At 42.0% G+C, this 20,329-nt stretch overlaps 1 protein-coding gene across 5 annotated transcripts in view; it reads right to left on the bottom strand.

Moving 5' to 3' along the window:
* LOC115145800 (arfaptin-1-like) overlaps positions 1 to 20,011 on the bottom strand; it is a 44,956-nt gene extending 24,945 nt beyond the window's left edge. The window contains exons 1-3 of one of the 5 annotated variants that reach the window (XM_029687334.2): positions 19,850 to 20,011; positions 16,331 to 16,725; positions 11,391 to 11,489 (exon numbers count right to left, since the gene is read on the bottom strand). In XM_029687334.2, coding sequence (XP_029543194.2) covers positions 11,391 to 11,489; positions 16,331 to 16,723 — 492 coding nt within the window. In that variant the 5' untranslated portion in view covers positions 16,724 to 16,725; positions 19,850 to 20,011. Of the gene's footprint in view, positions 1 to 11,390; positions 11,490 to 16,330; positions 16,726 to 19,546; positions 19,694 to 19,849 lie in introns of those variants that run through there. The other 4 variants (XM_029687336.2, XM_029687333.2, XM_029687337.2 and 1 more) reach the window with 4 other exon arrangements.
* Positions 20,012 to 20,329: the final 318 nt, after the last annotated feature.

The raw sequence follows: 20,329 nt of genomic DNA, 5'->3' as shown, positions 1-20,329 counted from the left end.
GAAATAAATCCATTTGCCTCATTCAGCGCGATCCATCTCCTTCACATCAAGTTGATCAGGCTGTAGATTGTGGCATGTGGAATGTTGTCCCACGCCTCTTTAATGATTGTGCAAGGTTGCTGGATATTGGCGGGAACTGGAAAATGCTGTCGTACACATCAATCCAGAGCATCCCAAACATGCTCAATTGGTTACATGTCTATTGAGTATTAAGTCCATGGAATAAGACATTTTCAGCTTCCAGGGATTGTGTTCAGATCCCTACGACATTATCATGCTGAAACATGAGGAGATGGCGGCGGATGAATGGCACGAAAACAGCTGCAGCATCTCGTCATAGTATCTCTGTGCATTAAAATTGCCATCAATAAAATGCAATTGTGTTTGTGATCCATAGCATGATGTCATCTGGCCAGTACAGTTGAAACCGGGATTTATCTGTGGAGAACACACTTTTTCAGTGTGCATCAAAGGTGAGCATTTGCCCACTGAAGTCGGTTACAACACCGAAATGCAGTCAGGTCAAAACACTGGTGAGGACGATGAGGGTCTGCGGTTGTGAACATACTGCCACATTCTCAAAAATAACATTGGAGGCGGCTTATAGTAGAGAAATTAACATTCAATTTTCTGGCAAAAGCTGGTGGACATTCCTGCAGTCAGCAAGCCAATTGCATGCTCCCTCAATTTGAGACATATGTGTGACAAAATTGCACATTTTAGAGTGGCCTTTTATTGTCCCCAGCACAAGGTGCACGTATGTAACGATCATGCTATTTAAACAGGTTCTTGATATGCCCCACCTGTCAGGTGGATGGAATATCTTGGCAACAGAGACATTCTCACTAAAAGGGATGTAAACAAATGTGCACAAAATTTAGCAGCCTTTTGTGCTTAATAAAAATCAGGGATGTTCTATTTCATTTCATGAAACATTGGACAAACTTTACATGATGTGTTTATATATTTGTTCAGTCGTACACATTCGGCAGAGAATAGCTGCATTGTCATCAGATGACAACAGAAGTGCAACGCTATTAGGCTGGCAGCCACAAGTAAATTCGCTTATTTTTTGCAAAAACAATGCATGGCCATCATATTTCTAATGTTGATCATGAAAAGGATGTAGCCAGCTACATTTCCTAATGTTTCGCTTAAAGTTAATCTTGAATTTTACTGGAGAAATGTAGGTTAGCTACACCAAGAATAGTACCGAAGAAAAGCGCTGTCTGCTTATAGAATGCCCATTTGTGAATTCGCATCTGAGTGGAGAAGTACAACTGAACAAAATTAGATGTGTTTACAAAACGCAGCAAGAAATATATGGGTTTGATTTGAAATTAAGAATTCTGCATTAACTAGTAAGTTAACGCAACCCCTAAAGTTTATCTCAGTGAGTTACTGAATTATGGGGCATCATATTGTGCCATGTTCGCAAAGTTTGAGAAGTCAAAAGCCCTTTGGATGAGTTCTGTACAGCTACCACTGCTATCTTTTGATATCCTTGTTTTTTCTACTGTGTCTACTGTGTTTTTCTGTTCTCAGCCGGTCTGCTCCTCCCCCATATTCTCAGAGGAGAACAGGCAGGCCCTTTTCCCTAGCGACTCCAGACAGACAGCGTGTATACATGCTGCTTTAAAAGCAGTACTGTTATTCCTTCAGACAAAAATGCGTCAAAACTTTGTTCCTTTGCACAATGTTTCTCGTTCACACGCACTTGTAAATGTCCAAACTCACAGTATATAGGAAGGAGCTACCAAATGGTATGCATAACCCTTGTTAAGACCAAGTATAGAGTTTATATGTTATAATGAATTGGTATGAGATTTTTTTAAATGATCGAATTGCTCCTGAATTGTAATGTTGTTAATGCATTTCTTTTGAAGAAATAATTATTTTATGTACAAGTGAATAGGTTGGTTTACTTTTAAGTAAAAGTTTTGACCAATAAAAGGTAGCTTGTTAAGCTGAGGCCAATGGGAGACTTGACCTGGTTAACAGGAGGCCCGGGGAAAAAAAGACATTACGATAAAAATAGAACAAAACCCATACCTAACGGGGTTTGAAGGGAAATACTGATTTTATTTTAAGAGTTATTATTATTTTGTTAAGACAGACTTAAGAGACTGAAGCTACCGTTTCATTGTGGAGATATGACAGTCTAGAACCAGGAGAGAATTGCTTGTGGAAGATTAACAAGTTCATGTTTCCATGGGATATCTGTTGCTGCTAAGGAGTACTGTCTGCATTGATAGCTGTGCTTGCTGTGGATATTGTGAGGACACATGCATGGAACTGCTATACTTCGCTGAGGAAATATCTATGAGTAGTGAGTAACCACAACGGTGGGGTGCGTCGGGACTTTATGTAAAAAAAAAATTCTCCAACGCGCGCCAACAGGAACAGGGCTCTGTTCTAGGCCCTCTCCTATTCTCGCTATACACCAAGTCACTTGGCTCTGTCATAACCTCACATGGTCTCTCCTATCATTGCTATGCAGACGACACACAATTAATCTTCTCCTTTCCCCCTTCTGATGACCAGGTGGCGAATCGCATCTCTGCATGTCTGGCAGACATATCAGTGTGGATGACGGATCACCACCTCAAGCTGAACCTCGGCAAGACGGAGCTGCTCTTCCTCCCGGGGAAGGACTGCCCATTCCATGATCTCGCCATCACGGTTGACAACTCCATTGTGTCCTCCTCCCAGAGCGCTAAGAACCTTGGCGTGATCCTGGACAACACCCTGTCGTTCTCAACTAACATCAAGGCGGTGGCCCGTTCTTGTAGGTTCATGCTCTACAACATCCGCAGAGTACGACCCTGCCTCACACAGGAAGCAGCGCAGGTCCTAATCCAGGCACTTGTCATCTCCCGTCTGGATTACTGCAACTCGCTGTTGGCTGGGCTCCCTGCCTGTGCCATTAAACCCCTACAACTCATCCAGAACGCCGCAGCCCGTCTGGTGTTCAACCTTCCCAAGTTCTCTCACGTCACCCCGCTCCTCCGCTCTCTCCACTGGCTTCCAGTTGAAGCTCGCATCCGCTACAAGACCATGGTGCTTGCCTACGGAGCTGTGAGGGGAACGGCACCTCAGTACCTCCAGGCTCTGATCAGGCCCTACACCCAAACAAGGGCACTGCGTTCATCCACCTCTGGCCTGCTCGCCTCCTTACCACTGAGGAAGTACAGTTCCTGCGCAGCCCAGTCAAAACTGTTCGCTGCTCTGGCCCCCCAATGGTGGAACAAACTCCCTCACGACGCCAGGACAGCGGAGTCAATCACCACCTTCCGGAGACACCTGAAACCCCACCTCTTTCAGGAATACCTAGGATAGGATAAAGTAATCCTTCTCACCCCCCCTTAAAATATTTAGATGCACTATTGTAAAGTGGCTGTTCCACTGGATGTCTTAAGGTGAACGCACCAATTTGTAAGTCGCTCTGGATAAGAGCGTCTGCTAAATGACTTAAATGTAATGTAAATGTAACAGGTTAAAGCATGCTTGCAAGTAATTTGGACAAGGGTTGTGCACGGCTCATTGGGGTTTATTTTTAAAGTCCTTTTTTATTTATAAAGTCCTTTTTACATCAGCAAATGTCAATGTACTGTACAGAAACCCAGCCTAAAACCCCAAACAGCAAGCAATGCAGATGTCGAAGCACTGTGGCTAGGAAAAACTCCCTAGAAAGGCTGGAAACTACGAAGAAACCTTGAGAGGAACCAGGCTCTGAGGGGTGGCCAGTCCTCTTCTGGCTGTGCCGGGAGGAGATTATAACAAAAATCTATTGGACCCTAGCCAGTCAATTACGATCCTCTCGGGTATATCCTGCCATACACAACCTGATCTGTTGGGAAACAGTTATCGGAGCTCTCCAAAGGCCAGATGTCAAGGTGTTATGTGCCAGCCTGTGCTGACCAACTGGGATCCAGCTTGGAACTGCATGTGTTCTGTGACGCATCAGAACACGCTTATAGGGCGGTTTCTTATCTCCGAGTGGAGGATAAGGCAGGCCACACCCATGTCTCCTTTGTCATGCTTAGGTCCAGGGTCGCACACAAGAATGGGTTGTCAATGCCTAGGCTGGAACTCAGCGCTGCCCTTTCCGGAGCCCAGCTGGCCTCCACCTTGCAAGCCGAGCTCACCTTACCAATCCAAAGGGTCATCTACTGGAATGATTCGACCAGTCCTGCAGGTATAAGGTGTCCGTCGGAACTCGCATTGCGGAAATCCAAGACCTAACAGAAGTCAACCACTGGAGGTATGTTGACAGTGTAAATCCTGCTGATGACATCACTTGTGATAAAACCCTTAAGGAACTGGCTGGAGCTTGGGACCACCATTCTTGTCCCAACCAGAGAACGAGTGGCCGACAGCACCCAGGCCTGTGGTCCCTCCGCAACCAACTGAAGCTCATGAGTTAAGGAAGTCCGCCCAATGCTACAGCATCTCTACAGAGCCAACAGCACTCCCTGACCCAGCACAATCCGAAACACTGCAGGATGTGATCACCGCCACAAACCAGAACTCAGATGGGGTGGCATCCATACCCACCTCCCTTGCTGCACAGACACTACTACTACAGTATGCACAAGCAGTCAGCTTCCCTGCGGAACTAAAAGCTCTGAAAGCTGGTAGGGAAGTGGCTAAGGACAGCAGTCTTCTCTCACTTGCCCCAGAGTACGACCAAATCGTCAGAGTGATCAGAGTCGGAGGGAGGCTGCGCCAAGCACAAGTCCTGGATCTCGATGCTATCCACTTGCAGGTGCCTTGGTGGAAGAGTGGGGTAACATCTCACAGCAAGAACTGGCAAATCTGGTGCAGTCCATGAGGATGCACTGCAGTACTTAATCCAGCTACTGATACTGTTACCTTTAACCCCCCTTTGTTCAGGGACACATTATTCCATTTCTGTGGAATTTGTTCAGTTTTTCTCAGTTGTTGAATCTTATGTTCATACAAATATTTGTTGTATTATTTGTTTTGTCTTCTTTGGTGGATTAAACTGAAATTGCAACCAATCACGCCCGGTTGTGATACAGCCAACCTAACTTCGAATTCTCCCCCTACCCACCTAGGAAAGTCTACTGTCCAGCTACCTGCTAATAGCCATAATGGCACTGTACAACGTGAAAGAGTATTTTCCAGTAAACAACCATTTGTTCACCTTTATTAGACAACTTTGTTCCAATATTTCTGTAATTCAGTGATATTTATTCCCATAGTAATTCGTTATGGATCCATAACTAAATAAACATAGGCATTTTGAAAGAGTATTTTTAACATTATTTTTTTTAAGAAAGCATAAAGATGCCATATTTAGTTACATTGTTTTAGTTTGAACGTGCAGACTGGCACAAAGAACAGTGGGAACGTTTCCCTAGTCAGCACCATTATTAGTGCAATGCCCCTTAAAGTGTTGCTCTGTGCTACCCAGTGTGGCGGGGTGGGGGTCCACCCCCCATGGGCTAGGTCAGTTTTCTGTGCGCAGCTCTGAGGCCCATCCCGTGCCCCCTGCCCTCATGTCTTGAACCTCGCGCGCTTTCAGTGGATATAGCTGGAGAACTGCAAAGCAATCCCATTGTGCACCACAATGGGATATTGTCCTGCTAATAACAGGGTTAATAATATATATCTGTGAGAAAATCCATGGGGCTTTTATATAATTCTAAATTAATAAATCAACGCTTTGTTTAAAAAATATATATATTTTGGAGATTATTTCATTTTAAAATAACATAAAATGAGCGAGAAAAAGGCCATTCTTGAACATGGGGCGAGACATTGTTACTAATTTGTAAATAAAGCCAGTTTGTTATTTATAATGATTTATTTCTGTTTTTAGAGGGAGAGAAACCAAAAACCTAGAGTCATCTCATGGGTCTCTCAGTCAAGGCCGGTACGGGTACTGAACCAGCATCGGTAGCAACACAGCTTGCACTGCTATGCAGCGTCTTAGACCGTTGCGCCACTCAGGCGCTGTACAACGTGACTGGTTGGGAGTGGGCTACAGTAAGAGCAAAAGAATCCTATCAAAATAAAATCAATTTAGGTTAAATAAAATTTCTATTTAGGTTTATGTCACCCATTTATTTTCAGTTAGAGACACTGTAGGACCCAAAAGCATGATCAGTGCTCTTACTCCACCTTGCGCTGGTCTGGAGCAATGAAGTGGTGATGCAGGGTACCATACTAAACCACAAATGACCTCTAAGTCCCACAGCATAATCACAAAACTTTTAGTGGAGCAACCACTGTGTGTGAAAGCTATAAACCAATCCACCTGTAAGAAAATATTCCTGCAAGTTATACAAATATTGATTAAGTGTGTTTGGGAACAGTACTGGGTGAATTGTAGGAGAGTTGTGTGAGCGTGGAAATAAGATATAGAAATGTGCATAATAAGACAAAATGAAATTTGGATAATACGCGTTGAGATAATGTTATCTTGGGGTTCTGTCCATCACAGAATATCTCAGGGTGGTATTGAGAGAGGGGTGTTATTTTAGAAAGTAGAGGCAAGTCTATAATTTCTGGAAGTCTAGAGAACGTGAAGAGCATTATTCCTGTGACCAGCAAGGCCGTGTCCGGAAACTTTCAGGGGGGTTTTCCCGCTGGGAGATTGCTGAGCCAATGAATTGGTTGATGTGAGTACCTAAGAATTTCTAACATTCTATTTGGATTATGTGAAGATATGAAAATATGATGAATTGTATGTGTGCATAATCGATTACTAGAGGATTGATAAAGTAATACTGGGAATATAATAAGCCGCAACTTAAACAACCCATAAGTAGACGTATGTAGGTATTGGGCTGGTCCCTGTAATGGAGCATTTGACAAAAATTAGATTTAAGCGTTATTAAACTGTCTACAAAGTCTGGGCAATTGTCTCAGAAACTGATTGGAGTGTGTCCACTTTTGGTTAACTTTCCCTAACGATTTAACTATAACACACTTATTCGAATTTCTCCGTTCTGGTACTACATTTGAAATAAAACAGCCCTTAAGGCCTGAATATTTGTTTGTTTTTATTTCCAGTATGAGAGGAGTTGCTATATTTACTGAATAAACCTTTTTCCATGAAGTTAGAGCGAATTAAGATGGAATCTCAACGTAACTTATGTCATACAAAGCCGAAGGTTACAATGACAGCCTACCCTGGCCAAATCCGGACAACGCTGGGCCAATTGTGTGCCGCCCTATGGGACTCCCAATCACGGTCAGATGTAATACAGCCTGGTTTCAAACCAGGGACTGTAGTGACTCCTCTTGCACGGAGATGCAGTGCCTTAGACCGCTACATCCATGTGTTAACTATTTAACTGTACAAGAATGTTTAAAAAGGATGCAAAAAATGTTAAATATCGTTATTCTTTTTTTTTGGCAGTGCAAATATCGGATATCGGCCAAAAATGTCATGTCGATGCAACACAACTGACAACCAATTATCCTCCTCAGTGAGTGGAGGAGAATACCTGCTGCCTGATCCTAACTTTTACAACTACAATCATGTAGCTACAGTGGCAAGCTATATGACATTACATCCTTTATTGAATAATTGTAGGGCACTAGGAATAGGGTTAAGACTATCTTTGACAAATAGGCCTAGACTATCATTGCTGGGGAGATTTATTATTATTTATTTTTTTCTCCTTTATTTAACCAGGTAGGCTAGTTGAGAACAAGTTCTCATTTGCAACTGCGACCTGGCCAAGATAAAGCATAGCAGTGTGAACAGACAACACAGAGTTACACATGGAGTAAACAATTAACAAGTCAATAATACAGTAGAAAAAAGGAGAGTCTATATACATTGTGTGCAAAAGGCATGAGGTAGGCGAATAATTACAATTTTGCAGATTAACACTGGAGTGATAAATGATCAGATGGTCATGTACAGGTAGAGATATTGGTGTGCAAAAGAGCAGAAAATAAAATAAATAAAAACAGTATGGGGATGAGGTAGGTAAAAATGGGTGGGCTATTTACCGATAGACTATGTACAGCGGCAGCGATCGGTTAGCTGCTCAGATAGCATGTGTTTGACGTTGGTGAGGGAGATAAAAGTCTCCAACTTCAGAGATTTTTGCAATTCGTTCCAGTCACAGGCAACAGAGAACTGGAACGAAAGGCGGCCAAATGAGGTGTTGGCTTTAGGGATGATCAGTGAGATACACCTGCTGGAGCGCGTGTTACGGGTGGGTGTTGCCATCGTGACCAGTGAACTGAGATAAGGCGGAGCTTTACCTAGCATGGACTTGTAGATGACCTGGAGCCAGTGGGTCTGGCGACGAATATGTAGCGAGGGCCAGCCGACTAGAGCATACAGGTCGCAGTGGTGGGTGGTATAAGGTGCTTTAGTGACAAAACGGATGGCACTGTGATAAACTGCATCCAGTTTGCTGAGTAGAGTGTTGGAAGCTATTTTGTAGATGACATCGCCGAAGTCGAGGATCGGTAGGATAGTCAGTTTTACTAGGGTAAGTTTGGCCGCGTGAGTGAAGGAGGCTTTGTTGCGGAATAGAAAGCCGACTTGATTTGATTTTAGATTGGAGATGTTTGATATGAGTCTGGAAGGAGAGTTTACAGTCTAGCCAGACAATTTTGAGATAATTTGGTAACCCTTTACTTGACACCCAGTGTCATGGTCATAACCATGTCATGACAGCTGATATTATGACAAGTTATACGGTCATGACCACTATATTTAGTGTTGTGACATATATTACGTTATTTTATGGTGGGTTATGACACCTGCATAAGTGTCAAACCACACATTTATTCAAATTATATATTTTTTCAGCCAAGAAGTTTCCTTTGGTTTGAAAGTTTATATTTTAAATCATTTGTTGTTGTAATGAACTCTTTACGGTCATGTTTTTTCATCATTTTTTAAATAACTTACAGAAGATATACTTTATGATACGGTCATGAAGCATTATGACCATCCTGTCATTTTACTTGGACTAAGAAAATACCCTAAATGTCAAGAAGCATTATGACCAATCAATCATATAAGCCAGATAAGCCTATCACATACATGTCTTTAAATCCGTCATTAGTCAAAAAGAGGGCGTCTTGTCCTGCTCCTGAAATCTGCTCTTGCATTCATCAGCAACAGCGCATTGGGGTAGGTGCATGTCTGACATCAATGTGTGCGCAATATCATTTATAATTTTATAACATAAACATAGTCATTCCAAAAATTTTGAGAATGACACAAATATTAATTTCCACAAAGTTTGCTGCTTCAGTGTCTTTAGATATTTTTGTCAGATGTTGCAATGGAATACTGAAGTATAATTACAAGCATTTCATACGTTTCAAAGGCTTTTATTAACAATTACATGAAGTTGATGCAAAGAGTCAATATTTGCAGTGTTGGTCCTTCTTTTTCAAGACCTCTGCAATCCGCCCTGGCATGATGTCAATTAACTTCTGGGCCACTGATGGCAGCCCATTCATGCATAATCAATGCTTGGAGTTTGTCAGAATTTGTGAGGTTTTGTTTGTCCACCCGTCTCTTGAGGATTGACCACAAGTTCTCATTGGGATTAAGGTCTAGGGAGCTTCCTGGCCATGGACCCAAAATATCGATGTTTTGTTCCCCGAGCCACTTTTGCCTTATGGCAAGGCGCTCCATCATGCTGGAAAAGGCATTGTTCGTCACCAAACTGTTCCAGGATGGTTGGGAGAAGTTGCTCTCGGAGGATGTGTTAGTACCATTCTTTTTTCATGGCTGTGTTCTTAGGCAAAATTGTGAGTGAGCCCACTCCCTTGGCTGAGAAGCAACCCCACACATGAACAGGATGCTTTACTGTTGGCATGACACAGGACTGATGGTAGCGCTCACCTCGTCGTCTCCGAACAAGCTTTTTTCCGGATGCCCATAACAATCGGAAGGGGATTCAATCAGAGAAAAATACTTTACTCCAGTCCTTAGCAGTCCAATCCCTGTACCCTTTGCAGAATATCTGGTCTGTCCCTGATGTTTTTCCTGGAGAGAAGTGGCTTCTTTGCTGCCCTTCTTGACACCAGGCCATCCTCTAAAAGTCTTCGCCTCACCGTGCGTGCAGATGCACTCACACCTGCCTGCTGCCATTCCTGAGCAAGCTCTGTACTGGTGGTGCCCCAATCCCGCAGCTGAATCAACTTTAGGAGACGGTCCTGGCGCTTGCTGGACTTGCTTGGGCGACCTGAAGCCTTCTTCACAACAATTGAACCGCTCTCCTTGAAGTTCTTGCTTATCTGATAAATGGTTGATTTAGGTGCAATCTTACTGGCAGCAATATCTTTGCCTGTGAAGCCCCTTTTGTGCAAAGCAATGCTGGCGGCACATGTATCCCTGCAGGTAACCATGGTTGACAGAGGAAAAACAATGATTCCAAGCACCAGCCTCCTTTTGAAGCGTCCAGTCTGTTATTCGAACTCAATCAGCATGACAGAGTGATCTCCAGCCTTGTCCTCGTCAACACTCACACCTGTGTTAACGAGAGAATCACTGACATGATGTCAGCTGGTCCTTTTGTGGCAGGGCTGAAATGCAGTGGAAATGTTTTTTGGGGGTTCCAGTTCATTTGCATGGAAAAGAGGGACTTTGAAATGAATCTGATCATTCTTCATAACATTCTGGAGTATATGCAAATTGCCATCATACAAACTGAGGCAGCAGACTTTGAAAATTAATATTTGTGTCATTCTCAAAAATTTGGCCACGACTGTACGTACTGTTGATACTTAGGCTATGGTGTAATGTAATGGTTTGCCTTGTATGGTAGCTTTTGTGGGTTTTGACCCTCATGTAGGCGTCATAACCAGCAATAAAATAACACAATATACCATATGTCACAGCAGGTCCAAATATATGCGTTATGAACATATGACTATGGCGCTGGGTGTCAAGGTATTTCTTGCCCAATTTATCCATCATTACATTTGTGGATTTTTTATTTTTAACAAGAGCAATGGAAGCCAAGCCATCTGTGCTTTACGAATGACTATAGAAATTATGCCAGTCAGTGCAGGGCTATTCATTATGTGGAGGCTGGTGTGGCTCTGACTTGGGCAAACTGCTGATTTCGACATGTTCCAGGAAGTAAAATAAACTCATTTTGTAAATCTTGGCTGTAAGCTCTAGTAGCATGGTGTATCCAATTGCCCAATCGAGCAGTGCATTGTCCCACTGGCTCTGATTGCAAAGTTGCTTAAGCCTAACTTTTCATTCTGTCCTCGTTATTATCTCGCAATAATGTGGTTCCCTTCCAAATAAAAAAAACTCAAGTGCAAACTCAGTTTTGAGAAGCATGTATGCATGTATGCATGTAATTATGTGTAGTGTGGCGAGTGAGTGCAGTGCCAAAGGGGATGCTCTTTCCAGCCTTTACCCTGAACACATCCTCGTGGCTCTCCTCCAAGTCTCCATTGCTGGTGACCGATATCTCTGCCGCAGGGCTCCTGTGGACCTCCTCATCCATAGTGCTGTCCTGCAATCACAAACAGATATGGTAAGATATTAAACAGTTTTCATACATTGCATGAGACTTAGCTCAATTTCCTCTTCCAAGTGTGCACGAATGAAGCTGTAGGACTATGCTTTTAACCTAAAGTTTGTCTATAAGAGTAAGTAAGTAGAGGGCTCTCAAAAGAATTTGATAACTATGGGCTGCCATCTTGTGGTTACTGCCACCAGAAATGATGAACAATACTGCAGGATGTTATCTCAATGTATTATGATGGTTTTTAAAACAGTCTCAAGCTGAGTTATTGCATAAAAGGAGATTAGTCAACCTTCAGAGAATTACACAAGTTACCTCACATGCAAGCTCACCTGACCACTTCATAGAACAAGAATAATAGGAAAACATAAAATGTTTTTTAGAGCACTGAGAAGGATGGAGAGATGTGGTTTAGTGAGGAAGGGGGCCGAGGTCAGGTTAGAGGACAGTTTATGGCCCACATCACTTAATTTCCTGCCTCACAATAAAGATGTAATGTTTCGAGAGAAGGAGACTCTACCCAAATTGGGGTGTAATGTATGTATGTATGTATATATATATATATATATACACACATATACAAACACACAGGTGGAAATTGGTTTGTCTTATGCAGCTGTATGACCCAGTGGGTGAATAAACATGGTTTGAGGATGATTAAACGTCTGGGTTTAACTATGTTTATTTAGAACCTAACAACCAAATTAACAATTTCTAATCTACATAAATAGAACTGGAATCAACACATGATCCTTCAGTTGTTCCAAAGATCCAACCATTCTCCATGGCAATGCTTTTACGTGGGCCTCTCCAAGACCATTCCAGATCTCCCATAGTTATCAGGGCAAAAAAAAATCCATTCATGTCCTTAGTCCTTTAGGATTAGACGTTGTGTTATGACTGAAGAACAGATTCTCAAATTGCCTCATTATCTCAGACAAAGCAGAACTATCTGGGTCAAGCAGATTTATTGTACTGCTTCATGACTCCATGGAATCTGGGCAAGGCAAATTCAACAAACACAAGGGTGAAGCCGCTGTCAGAAAATATACAAAAAACAATGTCCACATACCAGACCAAACAAAAGTTCCAGTTGTCAAAACAGATAGGGCTAAATGTCTGGTATGATATTGTTAAGAAGAGAGTCAAAGGGCACCCCTTCAAGCCATTTAGATACTTCAGTCACATGTCGTCACCCATAGGGAGAATATGTAGGACTGTGAAAAGCAGCACATTCAAACCTTTTCCCACAGAACCACACTGACTGTCTGAGTCACTGTCTGAAAAGGCTAAAAATACAGATGGGCGTACTTGCTAAAGCAGCAACACCAACCCTGTTCATGCAGCAAGAATTGTGTTGGTCAATTAAGCATGAATCTGTGTGTTTAAATGCTTTTCTTAAAGCATGGGTCAAGGACAGCTACAATTTTAAATAACTATTCATTGAAACACTTCAAAGATTCATCAATTCCAAATTCTATTAGGAAATAAAAAATGTATTATTAGGCTACAGTCTGTAGGTAGAAAACCTTGTGACATTGTCATTATTGACCCATAAGGAATTACTGGAACGGTGGTTAATAATTTGATGCCGGCTATAAATGTTAATAGCATAGGCAGCTGTATTACGTCAGTAAGTCAGGCGATGACACATTAACTTAAAACACGACCATAACTTCCTCTTGCAAGTTGGACACAGTAGAATGGTGTTCACGCATCACACTTAAAAAAAAGCCTGGATGACAAAAACGTAGCATTTTTAGGGCCAGGATACCCAACTTGGCATAGCTACGGTTAGAAGGCTAACACTTTTATAGCACCCAGTTAGTATAAAGCTAAGTCATAGCAGCTATATTATCTGCATTTCTGAAACCAATGTGGTAGGAGGTTGGCACTTGGCATGGTCCCCTGCCATTGTCAAGGGTTTATTATTACTTGGAAATACCAAAGTCGAACATGAACTCCGCCCCTCAGTTGCCTTGGACTTTTGTCTAAATAATGCAGATAGCCGCCACTAGATAACTAGCCAAGAAAGGCTAGCACTAGCGTAAATGCTTGTGTGAAGTGCAGGTAAGCGTAAATGCTCCATTCACAGACCATGCTAACGAGATCAAGCAGTGCTAATGCTAACATCAAAATGAGAGGATGAGCCAAGCCCTTAAGAAGATTTAAAATGGCATCACAGAGTGAGCCAAAATCAACCGGCGAAAGGGACAGGTCTGCTTCATTGGAACCAGATGAGATCAAGTTCATGAACCAAGAATAGGCTATCTGGAGGATACACATACAATTTGTTGCTGCCTAAATATGCCTATTATTTCACACGCCACACAAATGGGAAAATACACTATAAACAAGCACAAACACAGAGCACTGCTTTGTTTATGTGTTTGTCATTTGGTATGTGCATGAGTACATGAACCACTCCAGAAGACAAAACCTAATAAAGACAAATAATATTTTGGAAGCTCATCCGGGGAAGAAGTAAGCCAGTATACTTTCTTCTTATTCCGTTGCATTAGGACAAAGTATAGGTCCTAATGCATTTCCAATAGTTCAATATGATTCAGTGTATGAAGATATTCTCTGTCATTGGACTTGTTTTAAACATTGCCAAAAACCAGCTCCATAAGAAACAACGAGCTTCGTGAAATTATTTGGACTGCTTTGGCAGCGGAGTGTGCCAAAGGTGCAGAGAGAACCAGGTATCAGATAACACACAACGTGAATATTTAAAAAGGCCACAAGACGCCCACATTCAGGTAGGCAACAGAGACAGCCACAGGTAGGCTTGTCTAACTATTGAGGTAGATAAGACAGACTCCCATCCATCTCGTCTTCCCAGAGTACGAGTTTTAACAAGCCAATATAGCAGTACCAATTCCCGAAGAACAAAAACTGGTTACAAGACACAGAAATGGTTCTACGGTACTGAAAGGGTGAACATGGGGGCAAGGTTTGGCATATCAGAGAGGCAGAGCTCAGGCCCCTGGAGTTCAGTAGCCTGGAAACTAGCTGACAAGCTGGGGGAGGGAAGGATAACAACAGCAGCCTCCTGATCAGCTGAACTGAGGGAGAAAACCAAGGCTCACTTCTTAAAGAGCAGGGCAGAGTAAGGCAACCGGGGCTTACTAGTGAGACGGGTAAAGTGATTGCATAGTATGTGACGACTTCACGCAGCCCATTACAGAAATCAAGTGCATAAACTATAGCCTTTCTATCAAAAAAAAGAGGCAGTTATTATGAAGCCACGACACTTCCGGAGGGCATCACCACCTGAAGCACACTCCATTATGATGCACAATTACTCATTTGACATTGGCAACGACCCAAGTGAATCTGCATCGAACTAACAGCTTGGAGTGGTTGAATACTGCAGCAGGGGATCTGACATTGACTGGGAACATTGAGGTAGCTGTGCAAATCACTCTGCCTACAGAAATTACCCAGCCATGTGACAGGCCTATTCAATTCAGGGTGCTGTATCCACACACACAGGAAACACTGGGTGGGATTCTTATACACCGCTCACGTGCGTTGCAAAATAAATGTAGAAATCTATGTTATTCAATTATTGCACCCACACTGCTCGCGTACGCCAATGAGCGTCTGTGTTGCCAAGGGCTAAAATAGAACTCCTTTCTATTTCTGGCACAGATCACACTGCAAGTCCTGCCTCTCCCATCTCCTCGTTGGTTATAACCAAGTGGGTGATTGAAAGACGAACTGTGTTGCCAGTCGGTGTAGTAATACTATGAATGTTTAGATGCCAATCACCATATATGTTCAAAGATGAAAAAGCCTGGAAGGAGGAGAGATGACTAGAAACGATTCGGTTGACCATTTTATCTGTGGATTAATTGTCGGAGTAGAGGTCCTTGTGCATTTCAGGTAAAATAACAACTCAATGTTTCTATCCCAGGACAAATTAGCTAGCAACAGCAAGCTAGCTAAATATGACAAATTAGCTAGCAAGTGCAAGCTAACATGCTAAATTGCCATAAAGTTTTAATGCTTTTCGACCTGTTCCCAAATTAATGTAATTGGTTCAGAGATTGTTTTGATATTTTGACCTGCGTGTCGTCATCGCGTTTGGTGTAGGGGGACAAAATAAATGTATGCACGATGGCGTACGCGCGCAGCTGGTTTGGGTTCCGTGTTACAATTGCTGGGATCAGTCACACGTACAGGCCACATCATGGCTAGGATGGGACAATTGTGTCACTACTGCATAAAGGTAGCTGCTGGTATGCTGAGAGTCGAAGGCAAACATAACATCATGGCATGTACCTGTAAACACAACTCAATTAAAGTTAATCAATTAAAATACTAATTTAATTAAACAATTGTGTTGGCATTAGAATGCATGCAGGGGAATTCACAGGAAGCATAGGCCATCACCAGCATTTTCACTGGTGCTACCAGACACCACAGGACAACAACTAACCAGGAAGTATACCTTGGAAAACTAAGATGGTTACGGAAAATTTAAACCAACAACACAAATGCACTAGCCCAAACACCTACTAGAGTTGCACCAAACAGACACATTTGAAATGTAAGGGGAAAGCACCAACAAAAAAAAGGGATCAACAATTAAAGGAAATTTAAAATCAATAATTATTGATTCAGAGCATTAACTCAAGTTCATGTTGTATTTTGTTAAGGAATGGTTCATAAGCTATATCAGCATTGGATATCATAAAAATAACGATATCCTGAACTATGGTGTAATGCTATCCATGTTTTTGTGACATATAGCAACATGAACCAGAGTGCTGGAATTAATGATTCCCAGAGCTGTTCTCTGCATTGAAGATAAATGTCACCTTTGTATGAGTATCTTCATTTTTCTTTTGTTCCTTTGGTGTATCATTATCAGTAGTCACTGTATGGCAATTTTCCCTTTTAGCACCGGCATTGTCAGAATGTGCATTGCCACTAGTGTTTGGAACATCATCATCATGCTCAGCATTCACACTGGTTTGTGTAATTTTGTTGCTCTGAATATTGTCATTTTGAACATCACTGTCGTTTTCTGCTCTGTCATCATGAGGCACTTCATCATTGTTCAGTACATAGTCAGTACAATCAAAGCTGTGAGCATCCTCCTTGCTCTCTCTTCGAAAGTCCTCAGTATTCTCAGCCTCCAAAGATGAACCCATTTGCACGTCCTGGGCTGGAGCCTTCCTGGACTCAGCCTCAACACTGACTTCGGACATTCCTGAAAACAAACATAGGAGGGCATGAATAGGTCCCTGCCAGCCACCACATTTAATAACGTAGAGGGCATCGATCTAGGCAGCTGCATTGCAGGCAAACACCTCACGACGGAAGATAACCGTCCTTTCAAGTTATTGATTTGCTGGGGGAAAGAATGTAGCCTAAACTCATGGCATGCTTGCTTGTCCGGTGATTCTGTTTTACTAAGACTTAACAAGGAGTAAATAAGTGTGACGATATTACACAGGCTGACTATTGTTAAGAAGAAATACTAGGACTATTTTAAATGCAACTCCAAAGAGTGGCATAAAGAACCTGGGCCACTATTCCAAAGAGACAAATGTCAATGTACATTCTTTCATTCAATGGCAATTAACAAATTAGGTGAATAGCTATGCTGCTGGATAGGCTAGTTCATCACCACACAATCATTGTTTGTGCAGGGATCTTGACCAATGTCTGCAGGGGCGATTCCAGGCAAAAGCGACATAAGTGGTCGCTTAGGGCCCCCAGCTGCCAGTGGGCCCAGATTGATTTTGTTAGTCATTTTCACTCAGATATCACAACATGGCATAAGTCATTACAAAAATGCGTATAATTGTAGGAAATTACCTTTAAAAATGCAAAAATGTCTTTCCACCCCATTGGAAAAAGTTGCAGAATTGCAGGAAATTAGCTGTAGAACTGCAAATGCGAAACTGGTTATAAAATTGCAATGTTCTCTCCACCGGACCCCATCGCAAAATGTGTAGAATTGCAGGTCACGAACTTTTAAAACTAAAATGTCTCTCTTCAGTCAAGAGGAAGGCCACTAAAATGTTTTGAGGTGCAGGGCCCCTCAACCAAATCTCATTTAGGGCCCCCAAATGGCTAGAGCCAGCCCTGCATGTCTGGAGATGGAGGGAGGAAGCATCCACTCTGACATTCAAGAAAACTTGAAGGACTAGAGGGTCTTGCCAATCATTTTCTATAACAACTTCATGACTGTTAAACATAATCTCTCTTCCTGGTGGAGGAAAGTAAGTAATTTGAACCTTAGGTGCACTTGTAGTATACAAAATATTAGGAACACCTGCTCTTTCCATGACAGACTGACAAGGTCAAAGCCATGATTCCTTATTGATTTCACTTGTTAAATCCACTTCAAATCAGTGTCGATAAAGGCGAGGAGACAGGTTAAAGAAGGATTTTTAAGACTTGCGAAAATGATTGTGTATGTGTGCCATTCAGAGAGTGAATGGGCAAGACAAATTATTTAAGTGCCTCTAGAGGGTGTCAAGAACTGCAACGAGGCTGGGTTTTTCAGGCTAAACAGTTTCCCGTGTGCATCAGGAATGGTCCACCACCCAAAAGACTTCCAGCCAACTTGTAGGCAGCATTGGAGTCAACATGGGCGAGCATCCCTGTGGAACGCTTTCGACACCTTGTAGAGTCCATGCCCTGACAGATTAAGGCTGTTCTGAGGACAAAAGGGGGTCAACTCAATATTAGGTAGGTGTTCCAAAATGTTTTGTACACTCAGTGTTTAGGCCTACTAATCTATGACTTTGAACATTCCTGCTTTGTAGGCAAACATAATTGTTCTTTCTGATCTCCTGGTAATACCACAAAACTGTGGCTCCAACTGTAAAACAGTGCTTCCTGTAGATAACCAGATATTAGACCATATACACGTCATGGAAAACAATAAAAAATCAAGTTTAAGGTGACAAATTTTTTAACCATTTAGACCTCTGAACAGAGAACAATATACTCTTTCCTCAACATTTTACTCATGACATTAAAGTAATGTTTTACTTTAAAATGAAGGTGCTGATGAATCCTGTTAAGTGAAGGAAGCGATTGGCATGATGACATGAACCAAATATATCCAAATGAGGGGATGAGGAAAACTTTTGGTAACAGCTGGTTATGTTGGATATCAATCAGTCAAATGTATTTATAAAGCCCATCTTACATCAGCTGATGTCACAAAGTGTTGTACAGAAACCCAGCCTAAAACCCCAAACAATGCAGGTGTAGAAGCACAGATGTAGTTGTTATTTGGCTATTTAAAATCAACCAATTCAAGCGTGATCAGAATTGATGTAAATGACATTTCATGTTGAACACTTTATTCCATAATAGGGGGCGTTGTTGACCTAAATGTCTGACTTTAGTGGTATATGTAGGCCTATATAGAGAATAATGAAAGCAACAGGGAAATTTTGTTTGGCATGGCCCGTTTCCCCGGGTGGGTGGAGATTTTGGGGAATCTCCACTGGAGTGTCTAAAAACATACAAACTGTGCCATGCAAAACCTGCCGGACTAAATGTCATAATGGACACGTAAACGGTAGTCAGGTCAGTAGTTTGCCATCTTAAAAAAAAAAGAGGACATGCTAATTAGTACCCATCTATAACGTTCTAATTTATCGAATGAAAATAAAACTATTGGCTAACTTTTAATTTTAATTGATTGCGAGCTGGCTTCACTGCTTACCCTAGCGTTGCATTCTTAGAAAGCAACACTCACTTTGGATTTAAAATAGTAACTAACCCGCTACATAGCGAACGTTATAATATTTCTTAGTTAACTAGAAACATTAAACGTAGCTGGCTAGATAGCAGGTACAGAAACAGTTGCCTGTTAGCTGTAACGTTACTGTTAACTATGAATGACAATGTCGACACGGTCAGTCAGAAGAACGCAACTAACATGTTGCTTAACGTTGGCGGTGCCACTTTCTGCATTTGTCCAGCTGAGTACAATCACCAAACGCGGAAACTAGCGGTGACACGAGAGCTAACTTTTTAGAACTAGTCAAGGTAACGTTACCTACCTAACGTTACTAGCTTTCTACACGCAAATGTCATTGGTAGTCCCATAGGACGGCGCACAATTGGCCCAGGGTCGTCCGAGTTAAGGGAGGGTTTGGCCAGGTAGGCCGTCATTGTAAAGGACAATTGTTCTTAACTGACTTGCCTAGTTAAATAAAGGTTAAATAAAAAAGCTAGTTAAGTCACATGACACGGTCATAGACCGTCACTGTTAGCTAAAGCTAGTTAGCTAAACTTAGCTAGTTAGCTAGCTTGACTGCTTGTTTGTTGTGCTGAAAAACTCAAATATGCAACTGATAATGTACCTGCAGCTTTTGTCCGGACCTTTATCTCTGTGTTTCTTGGTGCAAAAGGTTCCACTCCCGGGATTTGTGAAGAAAATACAGCTAGTTTACTACTTACTGTATAAAATGTAAATCAGCGCCCATTGGTTCCCTGGTGCCCCTGGCCTGTGTGAAGCTACCCATAATAAGGACGTCAGTGGAATTTGCGGTTCGTATTCAAAATAAAAGTTCCCCACTGAAACTGATCCAAACGGATACAAATAGTGGAATATTACTAGATCATGCGAAACAAGGATGGAATGTTGTTATATAACTTAACAAATAAATACAATACATAATTAATTTGACAAACAGTAAACAAAAAAACAACAGTTCAAATAGCACTGTGTATGTATTAGACTGCATACTTGCATTAGGGGCGTACATACACTGAGTGTATAAAACATTAGGAGCACCTTCCTAATATTGAGTTCCATCCCCTTTCGCTCTCAGAACAGCTTC

Source organism: Oncorhynchus nerka, linkage group LG18 (assembly GCF_034236695.1).
Source record: "Oncorhynchus nerka isolate Pitt River linkage group LG18, Oner_Uvic_2.0, whole genome shotgun sequence".
Classification (NCBI taxonomy): Eukaryota; Metazoa; Chordata; class Actinopteri; order Salmoniformes; family Salmonidae; genus Oncorhynchus; species Oncorhynchus nerka.
The sequence above is the reverse complement of the archived record's forward strand: the minus strand, read 5'-3'. Positions and strand labels throughout refer to the sequence as shown.